This window comes from Ictidomys tridecemlineatus, chromosome X (assembly GCF_052094955.1).
Source record: "Ictidomys tridecemlineatus isolate mIctTri1 chromosome X, mIctTri1.hap1, whole genome shotgun sequence".
In the NCBI taxonomy this organism is placed as follows: domain Eukaryota; kingdom Metazoa; phylum Chordata; class Mammalia; order Rodentia; family Sciuridae; genus Ictidomys; species Ictidomys tridecemlineatus.
The window spans coordinates 16,533,405-16,557,121 of NC_135493.1; the positions used below are offsets into that span (position 1 = coordinate 16,533,405).

Below are 23,717 nucleotides of genomic sequence, written 5' to 3' on the forward strand. Positions count from 1 at the left end.
TACAGTATAGATGATAATTGAAGGCTTTAAAAGGTTAAATTGAAGGTGGTCGAGATACCTTCATGGCGGAAAAAAGATTGCTTTACTCATCAAACTATTAAAATGTACTTATTAAACCAAAAAGAGGGAGATGAGATAATCTTTGTGTGGTAAAGTAAAAAGTTGTAAAATGTCTAAATAAGTTGCAAAAGGCTTTAAAATGTTAAATTGAAGGTGGTTAAGATGCCTTCATGATGGAGAAAAAATAACCATGAAAATGGGAAGATAATAAGATAAAAGATATTTAGATAAAGAAGATTAAAAACTTGAAGTGAAAAACTTTAAAAACAGAAGTACAGAAAGGTAAAAAAAGATAAGATGTAGAAAGATAAAAAAAGATATAAGAAGATAAAAAAGATGTAGAAAGACAAGAATTTTAAAACCACAAAATAGGAAATGAAAGAAAACTAGGAGAGAAAAAAGCAACTAAGGGTAAATATATAAACCTTAGAAGAAAACTAGAAGATAGAAATAAGATAGAAAATGGTTGAAAATGTCAAATAAAGGTATTTCAGATAGAAAATGCAAAAGGCTAGACAACTATTAGATACAGACATTCAAGATAAAAAAAAGGTAAAAAGAGAAGTTTAAAGTCAAATATTGGATAAAATAGAAGAACAAGGAGATTATTAGTAATTTTTTTCAAAAAGCCCATCAACTTTAATTTCTGGTGGTGCAGAAATTAGAAGTCTCAGATGAGGGTGTTAAAATTTAAACTAGAAGGAAATTGGTTTAAAACCACATCAAAAAAATTAAAAGGACTAAAGTAATTCTAAAAACTAAGGCAGAATGCTTTTGAAAGACTTAAATTTAAAAGGATCTTTTAGGGGTATATATCCCCCAAAGATAAACTTAAAATAACCCTTTTTACTCTAAACTTTCTAAATTTGGATTCATCAGGACTTAGTGCTGCGGAAAGACATGTATCTGAAAAATGTACATAAGCCTAAAGTACTTTGGAAAGATATTCTAACAGGACAATGGAAAGGTCCTGACCCAGTAATAGTCTGGAGTCAGGGCTCTGTCTGTTTTTCCACAGGGAGAACAGCAGCCGATTTGGATTCCAGAGAGATTAACTAAAGCAATTTCTACAGAAAAAGAAGATGATTTGACTCAAATCCATAACAGCTGATATCCAGAGCTCCAGCTTGGCTATTCTTACATCTGCAACAGTGATTAACCAGGGTGCTTTTTTCAATATCTATTTTATTATTGCATTTTTCTCACATCATAAAGTTCTATTTTATTTTTTGAGCTCACACAGACCTAGGTTAATGTTTTTCTGATCAGTTTTGTTTTTTGACTGTGTTTATTTTTTGACTGTGGAGTTTTTAAACATTGCAATGGAGATTTCACCTAGGTAAAGCTACAAGGCCTTTATTGTCTTATGTGTTGTATGTTATGTGTGCACATTTGTGTTTTGTGTTGTATGTCTGTATGTGTGTATGTCCATATTTCATATATGAGGAGTGCTCATGAAAAAATGGATCCAAATTTTTTTTTTATTCACGTGATTTAAATGGTTTAATTAAATTAGGTAAACAGCTGTTAGGGATTGTTTTTAAAGGTGATTAACAGATCTGTTTGCTTACTAATTTAAATTAGGTAAACAGCTTTTAAGTATTGTTTTTAAAGGTGATTAACAGATCTGTTTGCTTACTAATTTAAATTAGGTAAACAGCTGTTAAGGATTGTTTTTAAAGGTGGTTAACAGATCTGTTTGTTTACTTTCACCTTTCCTTTTCATTATATTTAATAATTCTGTTCAGGATAATGTCTCTTTAGCATCATTGCCAGAATTCCCATCTCCATCCCAGTGCCGGTGAAGACTAAGATAAAACCAAACTATAGCTTCTATGATAGCTATCACAGTAAACTGTATAAACTGATGCATCAATGAATATAACTCAACAAGTAATGCTCAATCAAGGACTCGATTTACTTTGGGAAGAAATGGACATATTGATAGACTCCTCCGATTTGAACTGCCTGCAGAACTTGCCTGGACTATACATCAGTTGTATGCATTGTGAACTATCGTCTGGTGCACCGAATTGTGGTACTGCTGGCATATCTTTGCTGATGGTGTCACCAGTGATGCAATTTCCTTGCCAGTGCACCCCATGTTAATTGTGGTAGTGCTGGCATGTCTTTGCTGATTGTGTCACCAGTGATGCAATTTTTCCAAAGGAGCTGTCAATTGGCTTGGTGTCGTGGCATTTCTGTATCCTCCTCCCTTCTACTAGTGATGGTCTAAAATTTGGGGGCCAACAGAGGTGAGGCAAAGAACCTCACCCCCCACTGGCACCAAGGCTAAATTTTTGGGCCAACAGAGGTGAGGCAAGAACCTCACCCCCCCCACTGGTGCATAGGCCTATCCACAAGCATGGCTGAATGCTGGACCGGTAGTCAGTGATGGGGGTTGATCTGATTGCAGTGGTATCAACCTAAGACAGGAGGCTGACGCCTAGAGGTCAGTTTTTCCCATGACAGGTAAGAACCATATGTTGAATTGGACAACCTACCAGGCACGGTCCTTAAGCCACATTGCTTGTTGTTTAATTAATCAGAAGGGGGGAGATGCTGAGGGCCATTGCCAAGTAGGAATGACGCATCAAAATTTCCTTGCCAGCATACCCCATGTTAAATGAACTTGCCTTGGACATCGCATGTGTCTTTGAGAAAGGTGACCCTGCTCAAGGACCAGGGTGGATCCAGGATTAGGGTGTATCCTGCAGGTTTTAGGAAGTATCCGGATTTAAGATAATTTGGGTTTAAGGCGTTCCCCGTTTAAGACAATCTGGGTTTAGAGGGAAGTTCCAGGTTTAAGATTATTGCTGCTGGGAATAGGGCGTTCCTGCTGCCTGAGTTCCCGTTGAGTTCTCTCGGAATTCAGAAAGTATTTGGGACGTGAATTGTACGGGCAGATTTTAGATTTCCCCTGAACGTGTGGAGGGCGGTGTGAGTTCGGGAATAAAGAATTGCTGTTTGAATCTACAAAGCTGTGAGTGGCTCGTGATTCAGTGCCCAGCTGAGACATTGGCACCTTCTGACCTCCCATGCTTCTGATAAGAAATTAGCTGCTAATCTTGGTGTTGATCTCTTGTTATGACAGGTGTTTTCTCTCTGGCTGCCTTCAGGAGTCTCTTTGTCTTTGAGCATTTTGATTATAATATCTCTCAGTTTGTCTCCAATGCAGTTCTTTGAGCTCCTTGGGTATATGGATTCATGTATATTATCAAACCTGGGAATTTGAGGCCAACATTTACTTAAAATTATTTTCCCCCATCTTTCATTCCAGGGATCCTATGTCGTGGTGTTATGCTTGATGATGTTATTTGGGCTAAGTTTCTTAGGTTCTATTGTTGAATTTCTGTTTTCTTTTTTGCTCCTAATGCTGGATAATTTCTGAGTCTTTCTTCTGTCTGCTCATATCTGCCATAGAACCCTCTGAGAGAATTTTCCATCTCAATTATTGTATATTCCAGGTCCATAATTTTTATTTGGTTCCCTTTATTCATTTTGCTTTGTTCATCATTCTCCTGGTTGTTTGGTGTTTATGCAGGGTTTCCCTTAGCTCTTCCATCATATTGAAGACAGTAAGGACATTTGTTTAAAGTAAAGTATTTATTGAGTTCTATTCCCATGCCTTCTGAGGCATACTTTGTGTTAATTTCTTCCTCTCCCCCATTATTTTTTAAAAATATTTTTAGTTGTTGATGGACCTTTATTTTATTTATTTGTATGTGGTGCTAAGAATCGAACCCAGTGCCTCACAGATACTAGGCAAGCATGGTACCACTGAGCCACAATCCCAGACCCTCATCTCCCTCATTATTGGTCCATACTTTTTTCTCTGCAAACCTCACATTTTTTTTTATTAAAAACTGGACATTTTGAATATTATGATATAATGACTCTCGAAATTCTGACTTCTCCCAGGGTTTATTGTTTACTTGTGGGTTATTTTGTCTTTATTTTTTAAAATATTTTTTTAGTTGTAGTTGGACACAATATCTTTATTTTTTATGTGGTGCTGAGGATCGAACCCAGTGCCTCACATGTGCAAGGCAGGTGCGCTACCAATGAGCCACAGCCCCATCCCTATTTTGTCAATTATTTATCAATTTCTCTAAACTCTTTTTAAGGACTGTATTCTTTGTCATGTATAGTCTCTGAAGTCTTTGTTCCTATAACTTGGAGGTCATCTAGTAGTTCAAAAGATTTTCTCATGAACCTGGAATAAAAAGAAAAAAATATTCTCCAAGTGATAGTATATTAGCTATCTATTGGGATGCTTCTTCAACACTTAAACAGGTTGTTTACAACTTTGCCTTATTTTAGCCTTCACTTCCTGCTTGAACTGGGTCTAAAGATCAGACAGAGGTGAAATCTGTGCTTTCAGGTCTTTTATAGACAGGAGTTCTAACTTTGGGTATGTATATGGTTTCCTAGATTTCCAGGTATACGTGGGAGAATTTTAAAGCCCTAATTCTCTAAAGTGTCATATACCCCCCCAATTTCCTCCCAGCCTTTTGCCATATTGTTTGTTGCAGCTTATTCGTCTGCCTTGAAATATTTTTGAGAAATATCCTCCACATAGATGCCGAGAGACTTTGGAGTTCCGTAAAACAAAGGTAATTAATCCCCTTTCGTCAGTTCAGGGAGTCCTCCAGACAGGTGCAAACATACACACCCTCCAGAAACGGGAGCCCATACTTGGAATGCAGGCTGCCATCTTCAAAATCACTGCCATGTCATGGTGTGGGGGGCATGGACAAGGGTAAAACGAAATGCATCAAAGCTCTTATCATACTCAATGGTTTTTCTCATGATATAGTATTTGCTTGGTTGCTATAAACTTTTGACTTATATTCTAGAAATTCAATAAACTTGATTCTGACAGTTTTTCCTCTTCAGTGTTTCTTAGGAGAGACTGGCCTCCCCAGTACTTTGACTAACATCACTCAGTCCTGTGAGTGATATTTAGAAGCTTAAAGCCTATGTTAATATCTTAATTATTGAATAGTAAGCACTTTTTCTGAAAATGACACATCACAAGAAACACACCACTAGAAACTTCTCATCAATAAACTGTGAAAAATCAATAAAATGATTTATTTTTTATATGCAAAGTCAAAAATCTCTTTGAATACTTAAATTTTTACAAATAATACAAACATAACAATACTGTTCCATATAAACTTTTATATAAACATTAAAGGACACATACACATTTTTTTTCTTTTAGTGCTTCCAAAGCACTTAAGTCCACCTGAAGATGTTCTGTTATCACATGCAAGAACAAAAGCCAGAGCATAGGGCAGCCTCAGGTGCACTTTGTAATGTCTTTAGACAAAATACAAGAGAGTTGGAGGTAGACTGTTTGGTGACTCTCCCTGCCCTTTCCCACAGAGAAATAAGTTACCCAAATAGCAGCTTCTTACTCTTTGATTCAAACTTTCCAAAATATTGCATGGTTTAAAAGGCACAACTAGGAATTGTTGAAATTTCTGTTTAGCACACACATGACTAATACTTGGATTCTGTAAGCTTATTCTTTCTAAAAGACATTGTAAGAACATCAAGTGGTGTTCCACTTGCAGGTAGCCCCTCATTACTTTGAAAATGCCTGAAATGGCAGTTTAAATGAGTGATTCCCTTATTGCCTGTGGTAGGGACAGCAGGGTTTTATGAAGTTAGCCTACTGAATTAACACCACCACTTTCCTTTAATTGGGAAAATAAACAAGAAAATTTTTTAAAAATGATGCTTTTCACAAAAATTTTTAAGGCAAAAGTCCAACTTTTACTGCCAGATAATCATAAAATTTAAAGCTCTACCACTTAGACTCTTTGAGGCTTCAACAATATCCTGACCAGTCCTACAGCTCAGAAATCTTATCTTTTTTTTCACTTGTTTCTGCATTAACTTGATGATCTGCTGTTGATGTGATTCACATTGTTGAGAAGGTGATGAGAATCTATTTTTTCTAGCACCTTCTCAAGTTGCTGAATTAAGACTCGTCTTTTAAACCTGAAAAAAAAGAAAGAAAAATTTTTTTAACTAAATGATACTTAGATCACTTATGGGATGCAAGGTACCAAATGGGATACAAAGCAGAACTTTCAACCTACAGGGGGATATACAATTTATCCTTACAGGAAGATATGATTTATCAAATACAATGAGTGCCAGCTGAAGGCCCAAGCTCACATTAGTCTAGAGTAATGAATGAGTTAGATGCAGATAACATCAATCTAAATACCTCTAGAGACAGCCTTAAATATGACTTAGGACCAGAGTTTGCAAAAATCAAGGCAGAGCCTATTCTTCTCTGTCTTGCATTGGGCCATGCTGCTAAAACAAAAGAAAACATACTCTGAAGAGCTTGTTTATACTCACCTTGCAGCTTCCTTGATGGTAAATTCAACAAACTGCTTCTTTATCTCCAGAGGTCCTTGCACTTTTTCAAGCAAAATGAAGATTCTTTCATACTCTGAAGAGATTTTAAAAACTTTAGTATTTTTAAAAATATGAATAAGATATAGTATTGAATCGTGATTCATCCTCAGTAATCATTCTTCATGGGTATTTTAAACACACAAATGAAAATATTTGCTTGTATCTACTAAGGAAACTCTTGCAAACACTACCAAATGTGGAAGGCTGAAAAATGGCTGCCTCAAATTGCCCTAATCCCTGGAGCCTGTGAAAGTGTTACTTTTAATGTTACCTAATAAACGTTATTTGCAGATAAAGTTAAGTCAAGGATGTTGAAATGGGGAGATCATCCAGGTTTTTATGTGCGGGTCCAATGTAATCACACAAATATCCTTATAAGATGGGACAGTAAATGCTGGAGAGAAGAAAGATGGAAGGACAGAAGTAGTGGTTAGAGAGAAGAAGAAGTGATAATTCTGTTGACTCAAAGATGAGGAAAAGGGCTAAGAACCAAGGAATACAGACAGCCTTTGGAAGTTGGAAAAGATTCTTGCCAGAGCCCTCAGAACACTGGCCTGCCAATACCTTCATATTAGCCTAGTGAAAGTATCTTCAGAATTCTAACTTCTTAAACTATCAGATAATAAATTTATGTTGTTTTAAATAACTCAATGATACATGATGTGTGTAATAAATACAATAATTTGTTATAGCAGCAAAAAGGGAACTATTACAAGAAGCAAGGAGAAAGGTGATTATATCTTTTTAGTTAAAGCCAGAAGGAACCGCATTAAATTATGTGAGAACCCAATATTGCCCAAAAATGCACATCAAGAGGTAGTTTGGATCTTTTCAGAATCATAGAATTAGAGGTACTGCCTGTTTTACTGTTACATTATTGATAGATAGTCCTACTTACTTCGTCCAAACTTTCGAACTTCTTTCATTAATTGATGTTTGATATCAGCATTGATTCCTTGTGCCATTGCAGGAGTGATCTGCAATGCATTTGGTGCAGTTCCCAAAGTAGATACTACTGCAATTTTTTGGTCATCCACAGAGAGATTGCAATTTGGGGCTCCTCCTCTAAGTATGTTATTACCAAGTTTGTGAAATGGTCCATCTCTCTTGAGACTAGTGAAGTCATCAGACAGAGAATCCAATTGGTTGGGTGGGACACCATCTCCTGTTGTGTTCATAAACTCTGCTGGAGTAGATTTTGACAAGAAGCCATCAGGTGGGGTTTGCCCATTTTCCATCTTCTCTTCATGCACATCATGAATGACAGTGGCATCTGGAAAGCAATTTAAGAAGTTGAGCTATGAGGTAGTTGCATTATGTCAGTCCCACAGGTACATCCCTGTGCTTCTAAGTTTCAAGGAAGTTATTTACTTTACAGAGCAGAAATATGTACCAGGTGGAAATCTGAAACCCCTCACACTGAGCTCAGGAAAATAATACTACATGATCACCTTTTTCCCTCTTGCTACTATGAAAACACGTAGAAACTGAGATAGCACAACAAACATTGGGAAGTCCCTGGTACTCATGATTTAGTGTCATCCTATTACTCTTTACAAAGCAAAAAGTACCAAGTCTCACTTGATGACATGATTTCTCAAAGTCACATATAAACTACCATGCATTGCCTGAGCTAGCAGTTACCTGAGCTTTAAGCCAGGTAACATGAATAGACAATTCTGTCTCACTTCTATCTAAAATATTCTGAGAAAATACACTGGGGCTGAATATGCTCTCTACTCCATCACCCCAAATCAATCAATCTATCTATCTATCTCTATCTATCTATCTATCTATCTATCTATCTATCTATCTATCTATCTATCTATCTGATTGTCCTCATCCTTCCCCCCTTCTGTGTCAAAGTGGGTTTCTTTTTACTCCAAGTCTGACATATCTTTTACTCATCTTTTGCTATCCCAAGAGATGGATCATCACTGAAGAAAACAGAAACTGCATCTGCCCCGATGGAACCTACACCAAAATGGGAAGTCAGAGAGGAAGTGCATGGAGAGCAACAGGCCATCCCAGCTGGACTCCTGTTGGGGGAGATGTGGGCAGGGGAGTGGGAGGGAGCAAAGGAGTGGGAGGGAGCAGCAGAGGGGCCTCCAGGGCTGAGGGTGGTGGCAGGGCCTTCTGGGTGGTGTCCTCTGAGCAGAGCCTGAGGAGGAGACAGAGCAGGCTTGTGCAGATTTAGAGGGACAGTTCAGGCTGCAGTAAGGGTGAGGGTCAGAGGGGGACCTGCTGAGGACCATGGAGTGGAGGAAGAGGCTGCCTGCCTCCAGGCGAAGCTGTGCAGAGCCTGTGACCCACAGTCAGGAGTTCAGGGTGTGTTCTAAGTACTTGGGAAAGTGGAGGATGCACTTCCAGAATAGGCATGGCATGGACCCATTTACCTGCTAATTTACCTTACTATCACTCTGGCTTCAGGGCCAGGAGTGAGTTAGGAACAAGAATGTGAATCAGAACCTAGTGCCACTGTGTACACACCTATAATCCCAGCGACTCAGGAGACTGAGTCAGAAATATCACGAGTTCAAAGTCAGCCTCAGCAACTTTGTGAGGCCCTAAGCAAGGTAGCAAGATCCTGTCTCTAAATAAAATACAAAAAAGGGTTGAGGATGTGGCTCAGTGGTTAAGCATCCCTGGGTTCCATCCCAAGTACAAACAGGGATGCCCTCTCTCACCACTTCTATTTAAGATAGTTCTTGAAACACTGGCCAGAACAATTAGATGAAAAAAAATTAAAGGGATATGTATAGGAAAATAAGAACTTAATTTAGCACTATTTGCTGATGATATGATTCTATACCTAGAAGACCCAAAAAGCTCCACCAGAAAACTTCTAGAACTAGTAAATGAATTCAGCAAAGTAGCAGGATATAAAATCAACACCCATAAATCAAAGGCATTTCTATATATCAATGACATATCCTCTGACAGGGAAATGAGGAAAACTACCCTATTTACAATAGCCTAAAAAAAATAAAATATTTGGGAATCAACTTAACAAAAGAGATGAAAGATCTATACAATGAAAACTACAGAACCCTAAAGAAAGAAATCAAAGAAAACCTTAGAAGAAGGAAAGATCTACCTTGCTCTTGGATAGGCAGAATTAATATTATCAAAATGACCATACTACCAAAAGCACAAACAATAAAAAATAAAAGAACAGGAATCAGGGAGATCAGAAAAGAAGCTATCATGGTAGCATGGTGAGAGATCATGGTAGTGTAGAGTCATGGAATAGAAAAAATGGTAGAGTTCAGGGATTATATTAAATGTCAAGTTCCTGGATTTGATAAATTGATGGAAGTAAGAGAAGAATAAAATAATAATCAGAGTGAGTCTAAAGTTTGTCACCTTAACTACTGAGTAAATAACAATGCCAGGGGTATGAATGAGCCAGTATTCTACTGCTCTTGAGAGGGAATTGTGCCCAATTTTTCCTGACTCTAATTCAATAGTCTCAGATTGCTATTCTGGCTTTAATACTACTAGCATTATTTACTCTAGAGAAATCTGAAAATGCTATAGTCTATAGAGTTTCTCTGTCATCTCAGTCCCCACAGGTGCTGTAGCTTTACCAGCATGTCACTGGATGAAGTCATTAATTGCTATGCATAAGGATGTCAGCAGAGTTATTTTGAAGAGGGGCAAGGTTGGGAGCCTAGTTGAAACACATGCAACCTATTGAGTTTTATATGTCTATTAGATACCTAAGTGGAGAACCCATGTCCATGGTAAAATAAGAATCTGGAGCTAAGGAGCAAGCTCTCATCTAGAGGTATAAATATTGAAGTTGTTGAAATCTAAATCAATTTAATAGCCACCAGACTGCATGGGATCACTCAGGGAGAAAACACAGTGAAGAGAAGATGCCCTAGAATTAAGCTTTGAGGCCCTCCAATTTCTAGAGGAAGGAAGGAAAGGGGGAAAAACACAGACAAAGGATGGAAAGAGCCATTTTTAAAGGGAAAAGAAAATGAGGTATCTGGGAACTCATGAAGGTCTTCACGGAGAAGGGAATGGACAATGGTGTCCAAATGCTGTTGAGAGGTAATGGCAAGGTGTAGCAGACACTGGTGAGCCTGAGAAATGGTTTTAGTGGGGTCAAGGTGGCAGACACCATGCTGTACTTGGCTACAGCATGAACAGGAAGTGACAGCACAGGGAGCAAGTGTAGATTCACGCTCTATCTAGCCAATTCACTCCAACTGCCTTGGAAACCTACTTTGTCCCAACTCTTGAAGCTGCTCCAAATGGCTACAATGAACATGCCCATAACTCTCCATCTCTCTATTAATTACTGTTATTTATTTACTAAGTTATGAATTAATTAGTAATTACTATGTCCATGCCATGTGTTAATTGCTGTTGTTATGAATCTCTTCTCATATATACTAAGATCCTTGAAACAGGTTGTATGCTCCCCATGGGGTCTTTTGCACCTACCACATAGATGGTTTACTAAATGACTTACTTAATAAACAACAACTAAGCATACAAAAAAAAAGGAATACAAAATAAAATAAAACTGTTTAGCGTCTTAGTCCTCTAGGAGCCATAAGGAAATCACAACCACTACTCTATACCTGGATGTACAAGGGTGGGTTTTATGAGGTTTGGATAAGATGGGAACCACGAGGCTGAGAGTGGTCCCTTTCCGCCCACATGGTTAGTTACAGTAGGCGGTGTTTGTGGTTTCCTCAACTGCAGGGACATACTCCGCCTTCTCTTAGATGACATAGGACTGTTGAGTTCTCCAGGACGTTTCACTTTGTTCTGTGGCCCTGCTACAAACTCATCTGCTTCATCAATCATCATTCCCTAAAAGACATTAACAAACATATTCTATTGAAAACAAAGATTCCACTATCAAAAAACTGCAAACACTTGTCTTATACATATACAATCAATCAATTACACATTACATTACTTTACATAAGTATAAACACAGGCCAAATATTTATCAAGTCTATTCTCAGAAAATGACACTCAATTTTAATCCAGTCTAAGTGGAACGAAGAGGAAACTAACATACAAGGTATTGTCCAAGGCTAAACATGCTACAATAATAATCAGAAAGCTTCAGGAATGAGTAGTTCTGACCAACCAAAATGGGATAAACTCATAGTTACCTTTTTGGAGAAGTATAAACCACTTTGCATACCTGCCCACCCCTACCCAGTAAGTTCTCCTTTTGGTGCTTTTGTGCTTAAAACTAATCATTAAGAAACACTGATCATCATTGTACAGTTAGATTATGCTACAGTTAGATTAGGAAAGGCAGATAGATGGAAAAAGTGATTTTTCCAACCGGAATTTCCAATATGAATTCAAATACGTTCACTTTGGTGCTAGCAAAGTAGCAAGGAGACTTTTTGCTCTTGAGGGTAGATGAAGGATGAGAGCCAGAAATATAGAAGAATAACCTAAGAGTATGTACCCTATAATTTGAACAAAATCATGAAAAATGGCTTTTCTAGAGGACCCCCCCCCCCATATACTATACTGGAAGGGGAAAACATTTTCACAGAGCATTTATTACATGCCCAGTAATGTTCTAAACAGTGTGCATGTACTAACTTGCTTAATATTCCACAGACCTCTGCCTGTTAGGTGCAATTATTATCCCCAATGTTTTGTAAGGATACTAAGGTACAGGAAGATAAAACATACTTTAATTAGTTAACCTTTGTGATGAGGTGAAATACTTCTAAGTTCAGAGATATAAAAGAGATTATAAAAGAGACTACTGCCTGGTCTGTGCCTTAATAGCAATGGTCTCCTCCATGAGTACATATATAATCTCATTTGTTTTCATGCTAAAATGGTCAAGTTGATATATCACATATGTACCACATTAAGAGCTCTAGTGTGATAATTCCAAAAAATTGACATCACCAAAAAAAAAAAAGTTCACATCACCTAGTATTCCATATTTCAAGGGACACACTCATCACCATCTAGCTAGAGCCTCCTACCTGATTCATGGAAATAGATGAAATAAAATAATTGGTGAAATTAATGTGTGGTGGTAGGACTGAATATAGACTCTGGAGCCAGAAAGATGTGGGTTCAAATCCTGGTTCTTATCAGTTATGTCACAGAACTTTGAAACTTGCTCAATATAAGCCTTGCAAAACAGTTGTAAGCATTAAAATGTAATCATTAAAGTCACCAGCTCCTACCAGGTACTTAAAAAATGGCAGGTATTATTTTACTCATTCAACACATTCTTGCATCAGGAGGCTCCCATTTCCATCCACAAAGAGCCCTGGGATCACATTTTGTTTCTCATTTGTATTCCTCTTACCAAAAAAGAAGAGAATCAAAGGGGTATCACAATTTAGACAGAAATAGAAATAGGCATCCTACCTTCTTATCTTGTTTAAATGGATTGCCAAAAGTATGCAGTCGTTTTGGTTGGTCTGGATCAATCTCTCGTAATGGGGAGGCCACTGTCTTTAGATATTCCTGATAGTTACCCATTTGTGCAACTGGAACACTATGAAGGGAATCTGTAAAAATCACCAGCAATTAAATTGATGCTCTACAATTGGAGTACATGTCCCTTTTGAGATGACATGATCATCATTGGGTTTAACAATGTGCATCTTGGCATCCAATAAAGTTGAAAATCTTGAATCTGGCATTCTGGAATCTTGAATCATATCTCTCTTCATCCAAATCATTATTTAGTCTACCATTACTACTGCCTTCAGGCTCATATCCCTAGGATGAGAACAACTCCCTTACCTTCAAGCCAGGTTTAAGAATGGGCTGACCTTCTATTCTTCCAGTGGATTAGACAAAGGGGAATGAAGAGAAGGGAGAGAGGATGGGGATGGGAAAGATGGTAGAATGAATTGGACATAACTTTCCTATATTTGTATATGAATACACCAGTGAAACTCCACATCATGTACAGCCACAAGAATGGCATCCTAATTAGAATAAGTTCTACTCCATGTAGGTACGATATGTAAAAATACACTCTACTGTCATGTATTCCTAAAAAGAACAAATTAATAAAAAAAAAGAATGGATGACCTGCTTCATACCTTTCATCTCAACCCAAAACACTATGAATCTGCTACATTTGAAAGAGCTGAGATTCCATGGCATTCTCTTATTATACAGAGAATATTGGTTAGTGGGCCATAACCTGTGAGGATTGAATTAAATGTGTATGCTATCTTTCTAGCTAAGTCCCCTTACACAAAATTTTGTGAGGGGTTTCTGAGGATTGTCCAATTTAAGATTTGCTGATTTTGCTAGATGGATGAACCCATTTAAAACAAACAAAATTGAGTAAGGGGAAATTGCAAACAATCATGATTCTCCAGTTCATTACTATCCAAGAAATGAGGTATTCTCTTTATCACAGTAAGCTGGGTGGTAGAGTGGGTAGTAGATTTCTGGGTGTGCAGATTGGAGAATCTGACAGACCTAAGTTCTGTTACTTTGGGCTACACCTGGGAAAACTACAAAAATGCTCATTGTCAATTTTAATGCCTATTTTATGAGCATAAACACACTATCTGTCTAATGGGGTTGTTTGAGGCAAAGTATGGTGAGTGTGGTGTATGTGTTGATGAATGCACACTTGCCTTTAAACTTGAGAAAAACAAATTATGTCTGAGCAGATGTAGGGATTCCATGAAAACAGGCACTTGGAAACATTAAACTATTACAACATAAACTACTCATAATGATAGAAAATTTCATGAAAGTCATGCCTGACATTTTCCTAGTGAAAATTACTCCCCTGTTCAATTTACCTTCATCTTGTCCAACAATAAACTTGTGGGTTTTCAGCAGATTGGATCTCATTCTGGTCAACTGGTCCAAAAGACCTCTGCGTGGAATATCATAAGCATTTCTGTATGTCTGAGGTTTCAAATCCTGTTTGAAATGAAATAATTTCAATTACTCATGAGGCTTCTAATCTAGAAATGTAATACCTGACCTCTTAAACTCTTTGAAAAGAGCTATATTTACCTTAATTAACTATGGTAGAATTTTCACAGTGAAAAATTTCCATTTGTTGTTCTGATTATTCTAAGACACCCACAACACTATTAAAGTCACTAGGAATATCCCTTTTCTTTTTCTTTTTTTAAATTTTTAAAATAATATTTAATTTTTAGTTTTAGGTGGACACAATATCTTAATTTTACATTTATGTGGTGCTGAGGATCGAACCCAGTGCCTCATGCATGGTAGGCGAGCGCTCTACCGCTGAGCCACAATCCCAGTCCCGGAATATCCCTTTTCAAGTATATAATTTTAAATTCAAAATCCTGAGATTTATTCCTGTGGTCACCTTGCATGACCACTGCTTGTAATCTAGATATAGTCTTTTGGCAGCTATAGAGGTGGGCTGCTGGAAACTCTCCGAAGGACAGCAATGGTTGACTCCAAAGGGAGTACAGTGAGCTGAGCCCAGCTGTAGGGCCTTAGGCAACTGCTACAGAATTGAGCTGAGGTCCTGCTCCTTCTAAGAATGGAGAAAATGGTAGAGCCTGGCCAGTTCTGCCAGTGGACCTTCTCCATGGGAAAAGCTCATACTAGATGTCCCCACTGCACTGGCCCATACTTTTTCCAAGCTGCACCAACATCTGAGTCTCTTCATTCTCAATCCTCCTTCCTGCCTGCTTTCTCACGGGTGCTAGATAAGCATGGCAGCCTGGAGGCTCTCTCCATTACCTTTCACAGGTGCTGTTTCCCAAACATTCCTTGTACATTTAATTCCATCTTGGCATCAGTAGCAGGAGAATTCCTAAACTGTTCCATTAATAACTACTAACTCCAAAATAGGACTGTCATTATCTCAAAACTAAAGCCATATGAATAATATATATGTATCAGACAAGTTCAAACGTATACAATCTCTTTATGTCACCATTTACCTTGTTTAAGATCCCTACTTGGAAGCCAGCAAATTCTTTGGTATTCAATTCTGTCAGTCTCAGTGCAGTTTCCCCTGTAATCTCTTTCAATAGTTTTCTAAAATTCTTATTGTGAACCAAGGACACACCACCTCCAGAATGATTTTTCACTTTGATACCAATTTCCTGGGGAGGTTTCTTCCCCACTGATGCTAGTATTCGTTCTGATTCTAGTTTGGTCTAAAATGAAAGTACATAGTATGTTATGAAAACATCTACCTTACTGCTATCCATTTTTACTACTTAAGAAAGATAATACTTTAAGAACCTCAAAGAACAACTTCAATTGCAAATTACAGAAAAACAGATAATTAAACATTTTCCTGTGCTTCTCTGTACTATCACAGCAAACAAAGAGGGGGGCTGGAAAGGCAAATAATATATTTTGTCTCTTGTCTATTGTCAAAACTATGGCTGAACTGTGGAAAGAATGGAAACCATGGGGAAGAATTTCATTCATAGTCATTTTAAAGCATCTAGTCTACATCAACATATTTGTTTCAGAAACAGACATAAAGGTTTAGACTCATTTACACATGTAAATTAGTGCTAAAATTCAGATTATATAGACTGGCATTATATATAAAAAACTGTTTATTTTTAACATTGGACTACATAAAAAAGCCTTATATTGTAATACTTAATTTAACAAATGTTACCAAACCAATAATTTGTAATGTGTACTCAATAAGTTTTTCACTAATTTATGATGAAAAATCCTTTTAATAGACATTTTTATACTATCTTGATTAATTTTGCTTGAGAATGCATTGTAGCAAGATATTTAACATATTTTGTGTTCTATATACATCTGAGATGGTTTAAGGAGCACTAGTGACATAGTTATTCAAGTAGTAATTAAGTTAGTAATTAGAAATATTATAAATTATTTATGATATCTTTCTCTCTAAAAGGTAAATTTCCACCAATGTCCATTAAGTCCCCCAAAAACTTTGGATTTATTTTGGTTTGGTCATGGATATTTATTGATCTTCCCTAATAATTGGAACTGAGTCTATGTTTATTAGCTCTAAAAAATTCTTAAATATGACTTAAGAGCAAAAGAGTGGTCTACTTCATTAAATTTTCTTGAAAGCTCATTTATAAAACTATATATAATCAATGTGCCCCCAGAAGGTCCAAGAACTTGCATTAGTTTGAAATCTGTTCATTATTCTTCCTTGTGGCCATACTCTGCTGACACAGCCTTAAAGGCCTAAGGTAAACATCAAGTTAAAAAAAATAATAAATGGACCAATAGATAGATAAATAAATAACCAAATCAAAACATTTACAACAAAAACAAAAAAAAAACTTAGCAGAGAGGAAAAGGGATTGGGGGGACACTTGGCAGATAAGATCTCTGGGTTTGCCTTTACTTTCTTTTTTTCATTTTGGGGCACACTGGACCGGTAGGAACCAGTAAACTCTTAACAGTATTGAAGTTTTTGCCAGTTCCTAGCGAGATGTGTCAGCATGCCAGTTGTGGACTCCTTTTGGTCCTTTAGTAAAATGACACTTTGCTTACTATTCTTGGTTTTTGCAAAGGCCAAACATCCAAATCTATTTGTTTTGAAGCATTGTAGCCACTGCAAATGCTACTACTGTTCAGTATCTGGGCATACAATTTGCACAAGACAGTAAAACTGCTGCCTGAATTTGTCACATAATATAGAACAATTGTATGGTAGTAGAGTGCTAACTCAATAGTTCCTAAACATTTCCATCCTAAAGAATGGGCTAGGTAGAGGTGAGAAGTATGGTAAGGAGGGGTGAGTGGAGGATGAGGTACTAATAGAGAGGGGCATCCAAGGGACAAAGTGAATAATGGCACATGAGGTGGGGTCTAAAGGAACAGATGGAGGTCGAGGGCAAGAAGAGAGGAGGCTGAATCCCACTCTTCAGGTTGAGGAACACTGGTCTCATCTTCCCCTTCTCCAGGGTAAAGCAGATAGCTGTTTATCCAAGGGCTAGTAGCATGTGAGAGTGTAAGTCCTTTACATGCTGCCTAAAAATGAATTTCAAGCAAGTCATTTCACCATACCAGGCCTCAGTGTGCTGACCTACAAAAGGGGGATGCTCTAGCCCAAAGCGATTCAAGGAGAAACTAGGTTGAGGATAGACAAAATGTGACCCAGGAGAGAATTCTTTTAAGCCTCTGTCCCTCTTAGGCCACAAAATATCAGCCAGTTGTGAATAAGACAAACCAGCAGGCAGAAGGAAAAATGGCACAGCATCAAACGATACTGACAGACCCTTAACTGCAGTTTAAATGGTGAAGCTAGAAGCCATAGAAAATCACATTATTACTAGCCAATAAAGTGTAGAGATATATATATACATTTAATTGGAAAAATTACAATTATACTAAAGAATAAGGAAATGCACTTCTGAGGGCAAAGGATTTTTGTTTGTTTGTTTTTACCAATACTACCTGTTGGCTGAGTTTTTTAAGGTAAGAGATAACACTGTAACTAAGTCCACAATCTAAATTATCTGATATCAGATTTGGAGCTCCCATCATCCTTAGTGCTTTCTTTAATGGCTATAAGGAAACAAAATACACAACAGTAAGAATAGAATAAATCTTAAAATACTCAAAGTTCAGTTATAAGGGGCAAAGGGACATGATTAATTTTTTAGAAGTCAAGGCGCTGCACATAAAACCAAACATGGAACATTAAAAAGTGGCAATGAAAATAGCAGAGAGGTAAGGAGCAGAAAGTAAAAAAAAAAAATCAGAAGAGAGTGGGATAAGAAGAGCAAGTAACAGCAAATTCAAATAAGTAAATTGCTTTCAGTCTTAATTCCAAAGTCATAAAATCATTTCACATTGCATTTTATTGTGGACCCCATTCCTGCCATGGTCAATACCAACACACCCCAATTTCTCCTCCCAGTGACACCAATGAAGATTCTGCCTTTTCACCTCTAGAAAATTGGTTTTAAGTTACCACATCAACCTCTGAAATAGGTTTGAGAATCTGGATTTAGATTACATTACAAGTTCAAAGTCATTGTGAATGTTTGTCTCCAACTATAATACCCAAAATGAGGCCAAGTAATGTTTACAGTGCCTCTACTTCTTGCTGTGCCTAGAACATAAACAACTACAATGTCTTCAGCATTTTGTTTTCAGAGGGAGTCCCCAAGATTGAGAATTTCTAGAGTTAAAAAGGGAAGTTGGTATAACACATGAATCAATACCTATTTATTCTTCATTCCAAAATTATAATTTCATAAGATCAGTTTTAATAAGAGAAACATAGATGTGTTTCATAAAAATAACCATGGCAGTTAAAAGAAACAAAATAGAGAAAACAGTGTTCTTTTATACTATCATGACATCTCTAAACTCTTACATGGTTTGAGAAAGACAGTGATGACACAAATGTTCATAAAATAAATAAAAAGATAACTATCTTATAGCAAGGTAAAGCTTTTGATTCATTGACATTTCTTATGACAAGAATCATCATTGACACAGTTAATACATATACACATCAATACATACTAATAAGTAGTATGGAGGCAGAGTTTTTAAGTAGCTGTCAAAAGCCTGTCGCCACTTCAGATTTGGCTTAAGCTTGTGAACTTTGAACAAGTCATCTGTAACAGAAAAACAAGTGAAATATTACATTATTTTAATATAATAAATCCCAACATCTGAATTCCAACATCTAAATCAAGCAGTTAGTAACTTGCATCCATAAATGTCAGATTTTAATTACTGAGATGAATATTCCATCATTTATATTATTGTCTTTTTTTGGTGGTTGTATTTTTCAAAATTATATAGAGATGACCCAAGCTCACAACAGTTCAACTCATGATTTTTCAACTTTAAAACAATGTGAAAACAATATGCATTTGGTAGAAACCAAGCTTCAAATTTTGATCTTTTCCCAGTCTAGAAATATGCAGCACAATCAACTCTCTCTCACAATGCCAGGTAGCAACTGTGGGCTGCAGCTCCCAGTCAACCATGCAATCACCAGGGGAAACAACTGACACTCTACAGTGTACTGTGTTGCTAAGCTATGGTGGGGTGGTTAGTAGATTAGGGCATTTACCACCTAAAGCTGGTTTATCTGACTTGACTCCATCACAAGTTGGAAAGCATCTGTATTGTAGAATTTTTCTAGAAAATGAAACAAATTATTGAGAAACACTCCTCTTCCATCTACAAAGCTACATGTTGACTCTGATTCACTTGAAATATTTTTCCTGATCTATTACATATGATGATTTCACTGTAGTAATTTTCATCAGAGGATGGCTCCATAGTCAGTGGTGGATGGAATAATATTTCTTTCATTTAAACATAGAATATGTTATTGGTTTTGCTGAAAGGTTAAGGTAAAGATATTTTACAGCAGCTGGGGTTGTGGCTCAGTGGTAGAGCACTCGCCTAGCATGCGCGGGGCTCTGTGTTTGATCCTCAGCACCACATAAAAATAAATGAATGGAATAAAGGTATTGTGTCCAACTACAACTAAAAAAATAATATTTTTTAAAAGAGAGAAATTGTACAAAACATCTGAGAAGAAAAGCTCAGTCTATAGTTTCAAGGCAGTGAAGGGCAAGCTCGGAGTTATATTTTGGGTTCTCCTTAATTGGCTCCTATTTGTTCATCCATATTTCCCTTCCTCTTCATTGCTTCGTTTTCTGTGTTCAAACATTTTGAGCCAAACTTTGTGTCACTTAAATTTTAGTTATTGGGTGATAGTAAAAGCACATAGAGATATTAGGATAAAGTTGAAATTCGGTACAGATGAACATGTTTCATATATATAATGTTTATTTTATTACTTATTTTTATGTGGTGCTGATGATCAAACCCCAGGCCTCACATGAGCTAGGTAAGTGCTCTACCGCTGAGCCACAACCCAGCCCTGAATGTTTCTTAAGTACCATGTATATCAATGTAACTGAAGATATTTAACTTAAATGTGCAGACATTTCCTACCCTTTCACACTTTAATTATTTTGATAATCTAAATATATTTTATATACTGTAAGACAATTTCCAAAACATATCATTATTTCCTTCAAACTTTATTATTTCCTTTCAAGGGTAAGAAGCATATATAATAATTCAAAATTGGCATCTCCAGACATCAAAATGAATCTGACACACATACTACAAATACAAAATATACCATGAATTCATTCTCTACTCTGTTTCTTCAGGTTTTAATTTTTACTTTTAAAAAAGCAAATATTTACTTCCAGAAATAAAACCATGCTTAATTTCTCTACAAATAGGCTTTTCTTTGAAATTCTGAATTACTTTAGTTAAGAAAAGCAACTATAGGGCTGGGGCTGTAGCTCAGTGGTAGAGCGCTTACCTTGCATGTGTGAGGCACTGGGTTCGATCCTCAGCACCACATAAAAATAAATAAAGACACTGTATCCAAGTACAACTAAAAATATATTTTTTAAAAAGGCAACTATAAGCTGGGTGTGGTGGTGCACACCTGAAATCTCAGCAATTTGAGAGGCTGAGGCAGGAGGATTGTTAGTTCAAAGCCAGCCTTGGCAATTTAAGAAGGTCCCAAGCAACTTAGCAAGGCCCTGTCTCAAAATAAAAATAAATAAATAAAATAAAATAAAGGGCTGGGGATGTGGCTCAGTGGTTAAGTACCCCTGGGTTCAATCCTCAGTACCTAAATAAATAAATAAAAAGCAACTACACATTTTCTTCCTTTTAGTACTATAACAAATTATTCACTCCTGCTGAAATGAATTTACAGAGTCATAAAATGTAGGTCTTTCATTCTTTGGTATAGGGTTAAAAACAAAAACAAAAAAGATCTGAAGAGATTTCTGGTTCATTGCAGCATGCCAGTCCTTTACAGACCATTCAGATCTTCATTTATATCTTGACACCATGAGACACCATGGAAATATCCCATCATACTGTGTCTTTACATGGAATCTGTTTGGAATTAGGCAGATTTTTGAAAACTGACAAATAAAAACACTGAAGAGACTTTTAGATACAAATAGATTAGATAACCAGAGTCAGGAATACACTTAGTATTTCTAACAAGGCCAAGTGCAATGATTCTGCCCAGAAGTTGGCTTAGTCTAAATATTTCTTCTCCAATTTTTTAAATGAGGGTCAGGGGAAGGAAGAAAATGTTCCATAGTCTAGAATAATAGTAGGGATACTGTGGCTCAGAAAATGGTTTCTATGCTATTAGATGTCCATTTGCATGGGGTCTCTAGGATGGTACAGTAAAGACTTCATCAACAATTAGCTGATTCATATTTTAAAGAATAGGAGATAAAAGTGTAGAATAAAGTAAAATAATACAGGCAATACCTCAAAAGCTACTGATATTTTCTCTTCCAGTTTCTTTCTTTCTCCTCTACTCTCCTACAGAGAGTAGACCTGTTTTGGAGTGCAAGCTCAGTCACTTCCCTAGCTAAGTGAGTCTGCATAAGTCAATTCACCTTTTTGAGCACTCATTTCAGCTATAAAATGGTGTAAGTGATAACTGCCTTACCACAATAATATTCTAAGGAACTGAATTAGTATGGAATGTAAACTGTCAAGCATGAGATATATAGAAACTTATACAAATTATTCTTCTTTAGTCTTTTTTTCTGACACATCTTCCTTTCTTCTTCCTGATCATAACTGAAGTATTCTTTTCTTTTTGAGGTGCTGGGGATTGAACTCACTGCCTAGTGCAGGCTAGGCAAGTGCTCTACCACTGAGCTACAGCCCCACCTCACATAACTGATCTTAATATAAAACAGAATTTTATTTTTTACATAAGTCCCCAGACTTCAATTTAAAAAAGGAAAAAAAAAAGAAACCTACAAGCCAGGCATAGTGTCACTCACCTGTAATTCCAGTGACTCAGGAGGCTGACAGGAGGATTATAAGTTGGAGGCCAACCTGAGCAACTTAGGAAGACCCAGGCTCAAGATAAAAAAAAAAATAAAAGGGGCTTGGGATGCAGCTTATTGGTGGAGCACTTGCATAGCATGTATGAAGCCCCAGGTTCCATTCCCAGTACTGCCAAAAAATAAAAAATAAAAATCCAGAGACCCATAATATTGAAAATGTATAGATTTCAACTGGGAAAAAAATCACTCACATACCAGAAGCCAGAAAGACATCAAAATAAATTTTAAAACACAAAAGATGGGGCTGGGGTTGTGGCTCAATGGTAGCGCACTTGCCTAGCAGGCGTGAGGCACTCGGTTTGATTCTCAGCACCATGTATAAATAAATAAAAATAAAGGTCCATCAACAACTAAAAATATTTTAAAAAACCAAAAGAGGCCAACAACAAGGTATCAATATTAGAAATATTTATAAAAATTTTAAAGAAGCCATTATAAAATTTGTTTCAATAAATAATGATGAATAGGCTTGTTAAAACATGGACAGCCTCAGCAAGCAGATGAAAAATAAGTAGAAGATATAAAGAAGCAGCAAATGGACATTTTAGGACTGAAAGGTACAATAACCAAAATTTAAAAAGCTCAGTGAATAGTCTCAACAGCGGAATGAAGGGGACAGAAGAAGTAATCAGTGAACTGGAAAACAGAATTATAGAAATAATCTAATCTGAAAAACAGAGAAAGTAGAATGGAAAAAAATGAACAGAGCCTCAGAAATCCATGAGATTATAGGGGTTATGAAAGGAGAGGAGAAAGAAGGTGGTTTGAAAGTATTCAAGATAATAATAACTGAAAATGTACAAATTTGGAAAGACACATAAATAGATTCTTGAAGCTAAATGAATTCCAAACAGAACAAACTCAAAGAAATGCATGCCAAGACACATCCTAATTATACTTTTAAAAACTAAAGACAGAAATATGTCTTAAAAGCAGAGAAAATCAACACCTCATCTATAGTGGTAAAACAATCAGAATAAAAGTGGATTTGTTTCTATAAACCAAAGAGTAGAAGGAAGTAGCACAGAAATTTCAGGTGTTGAAATACAAATGCTGTCAACCCAGAGTCCTATATCTAACAAAAACATCGTTCACAAAAACATTCTTTCGTTTGTTTTTCCCCAAGTACTGGGGTTCAAACCCAGTAGCATTCTACCACTGAGCTCCATCTTGAGTACTTTTTATCTTTGAGACAGGGTCTTACTAAGTTGCTGAGGCTGGCCTTGAACTTGGTTACCTTCCTGCCTCGCCTCTTGAGTCATGGTGATTGCAGGTATGCACCACCAGGCCTGGATAAGATTAGGACATTCTTGGATAAAAGGAAACTAA

General features: G+C 36.8%; 1 protein-coding gene across 8 annotated transcripts in view; it reads right to left on the minus strand.

The window, feature by feature from the left end:
* Positions 1-5,129: 5,129 nt before the first annotated feature.
* The window catches only part of Ints6l (integrator complex subunit 6 like), a 64,497-nt gene continuing 45,909 nt past the window's right edge, over positions 5,130-23,717 (minus strand). For 4 of the 8 annotated variants that reach the window (XM_040286010.2, XM_021726290.3, XM_013358562.4 and 1 more), the window contains 9 exons: positions 18,979-19,073; positions 17,899-18,009; positions 15,426-15,644; positions 14,295-14,418; positions 12,889-13,031; positions 11,103-11,337; positions 7,403-7,777; positions 6,445-6,538; positions 5,130-6,075 (listed from right to left, as the gene is read on the minus strand). In XM_040286010.2, the coding sequence (XP_040141944.2) occupies positions 5,967-6,075; positions 6,445-6,538; positions 7,403-7,777; positions 11,103-11,337; positions 12,889-13,031; positions 14,295-14,418; positions 15,426-15,644; positions 17,899-18,009; positions 18,979-19,073 (1,505 nt within the window). In that variant the 3' untranslated portion in view covers positions 5,130-5,966. Of the gene's footprint in view, positions 6,076-6,444; positions 6,539-7,402; positions 7,778-11,102; positions 11,338-12,888; positions 13,032-14,294; positions 14,419-15,425; positions 15,645-17,898; positions 18,010-18,978; positions 19,074-23,717 lie in introns of those variants that run through there. The other 4 variants (XM_021726291.3, XM_021726292.3, XM_005325184.5 and 1 more) reach the window with 4 other exon arrangements.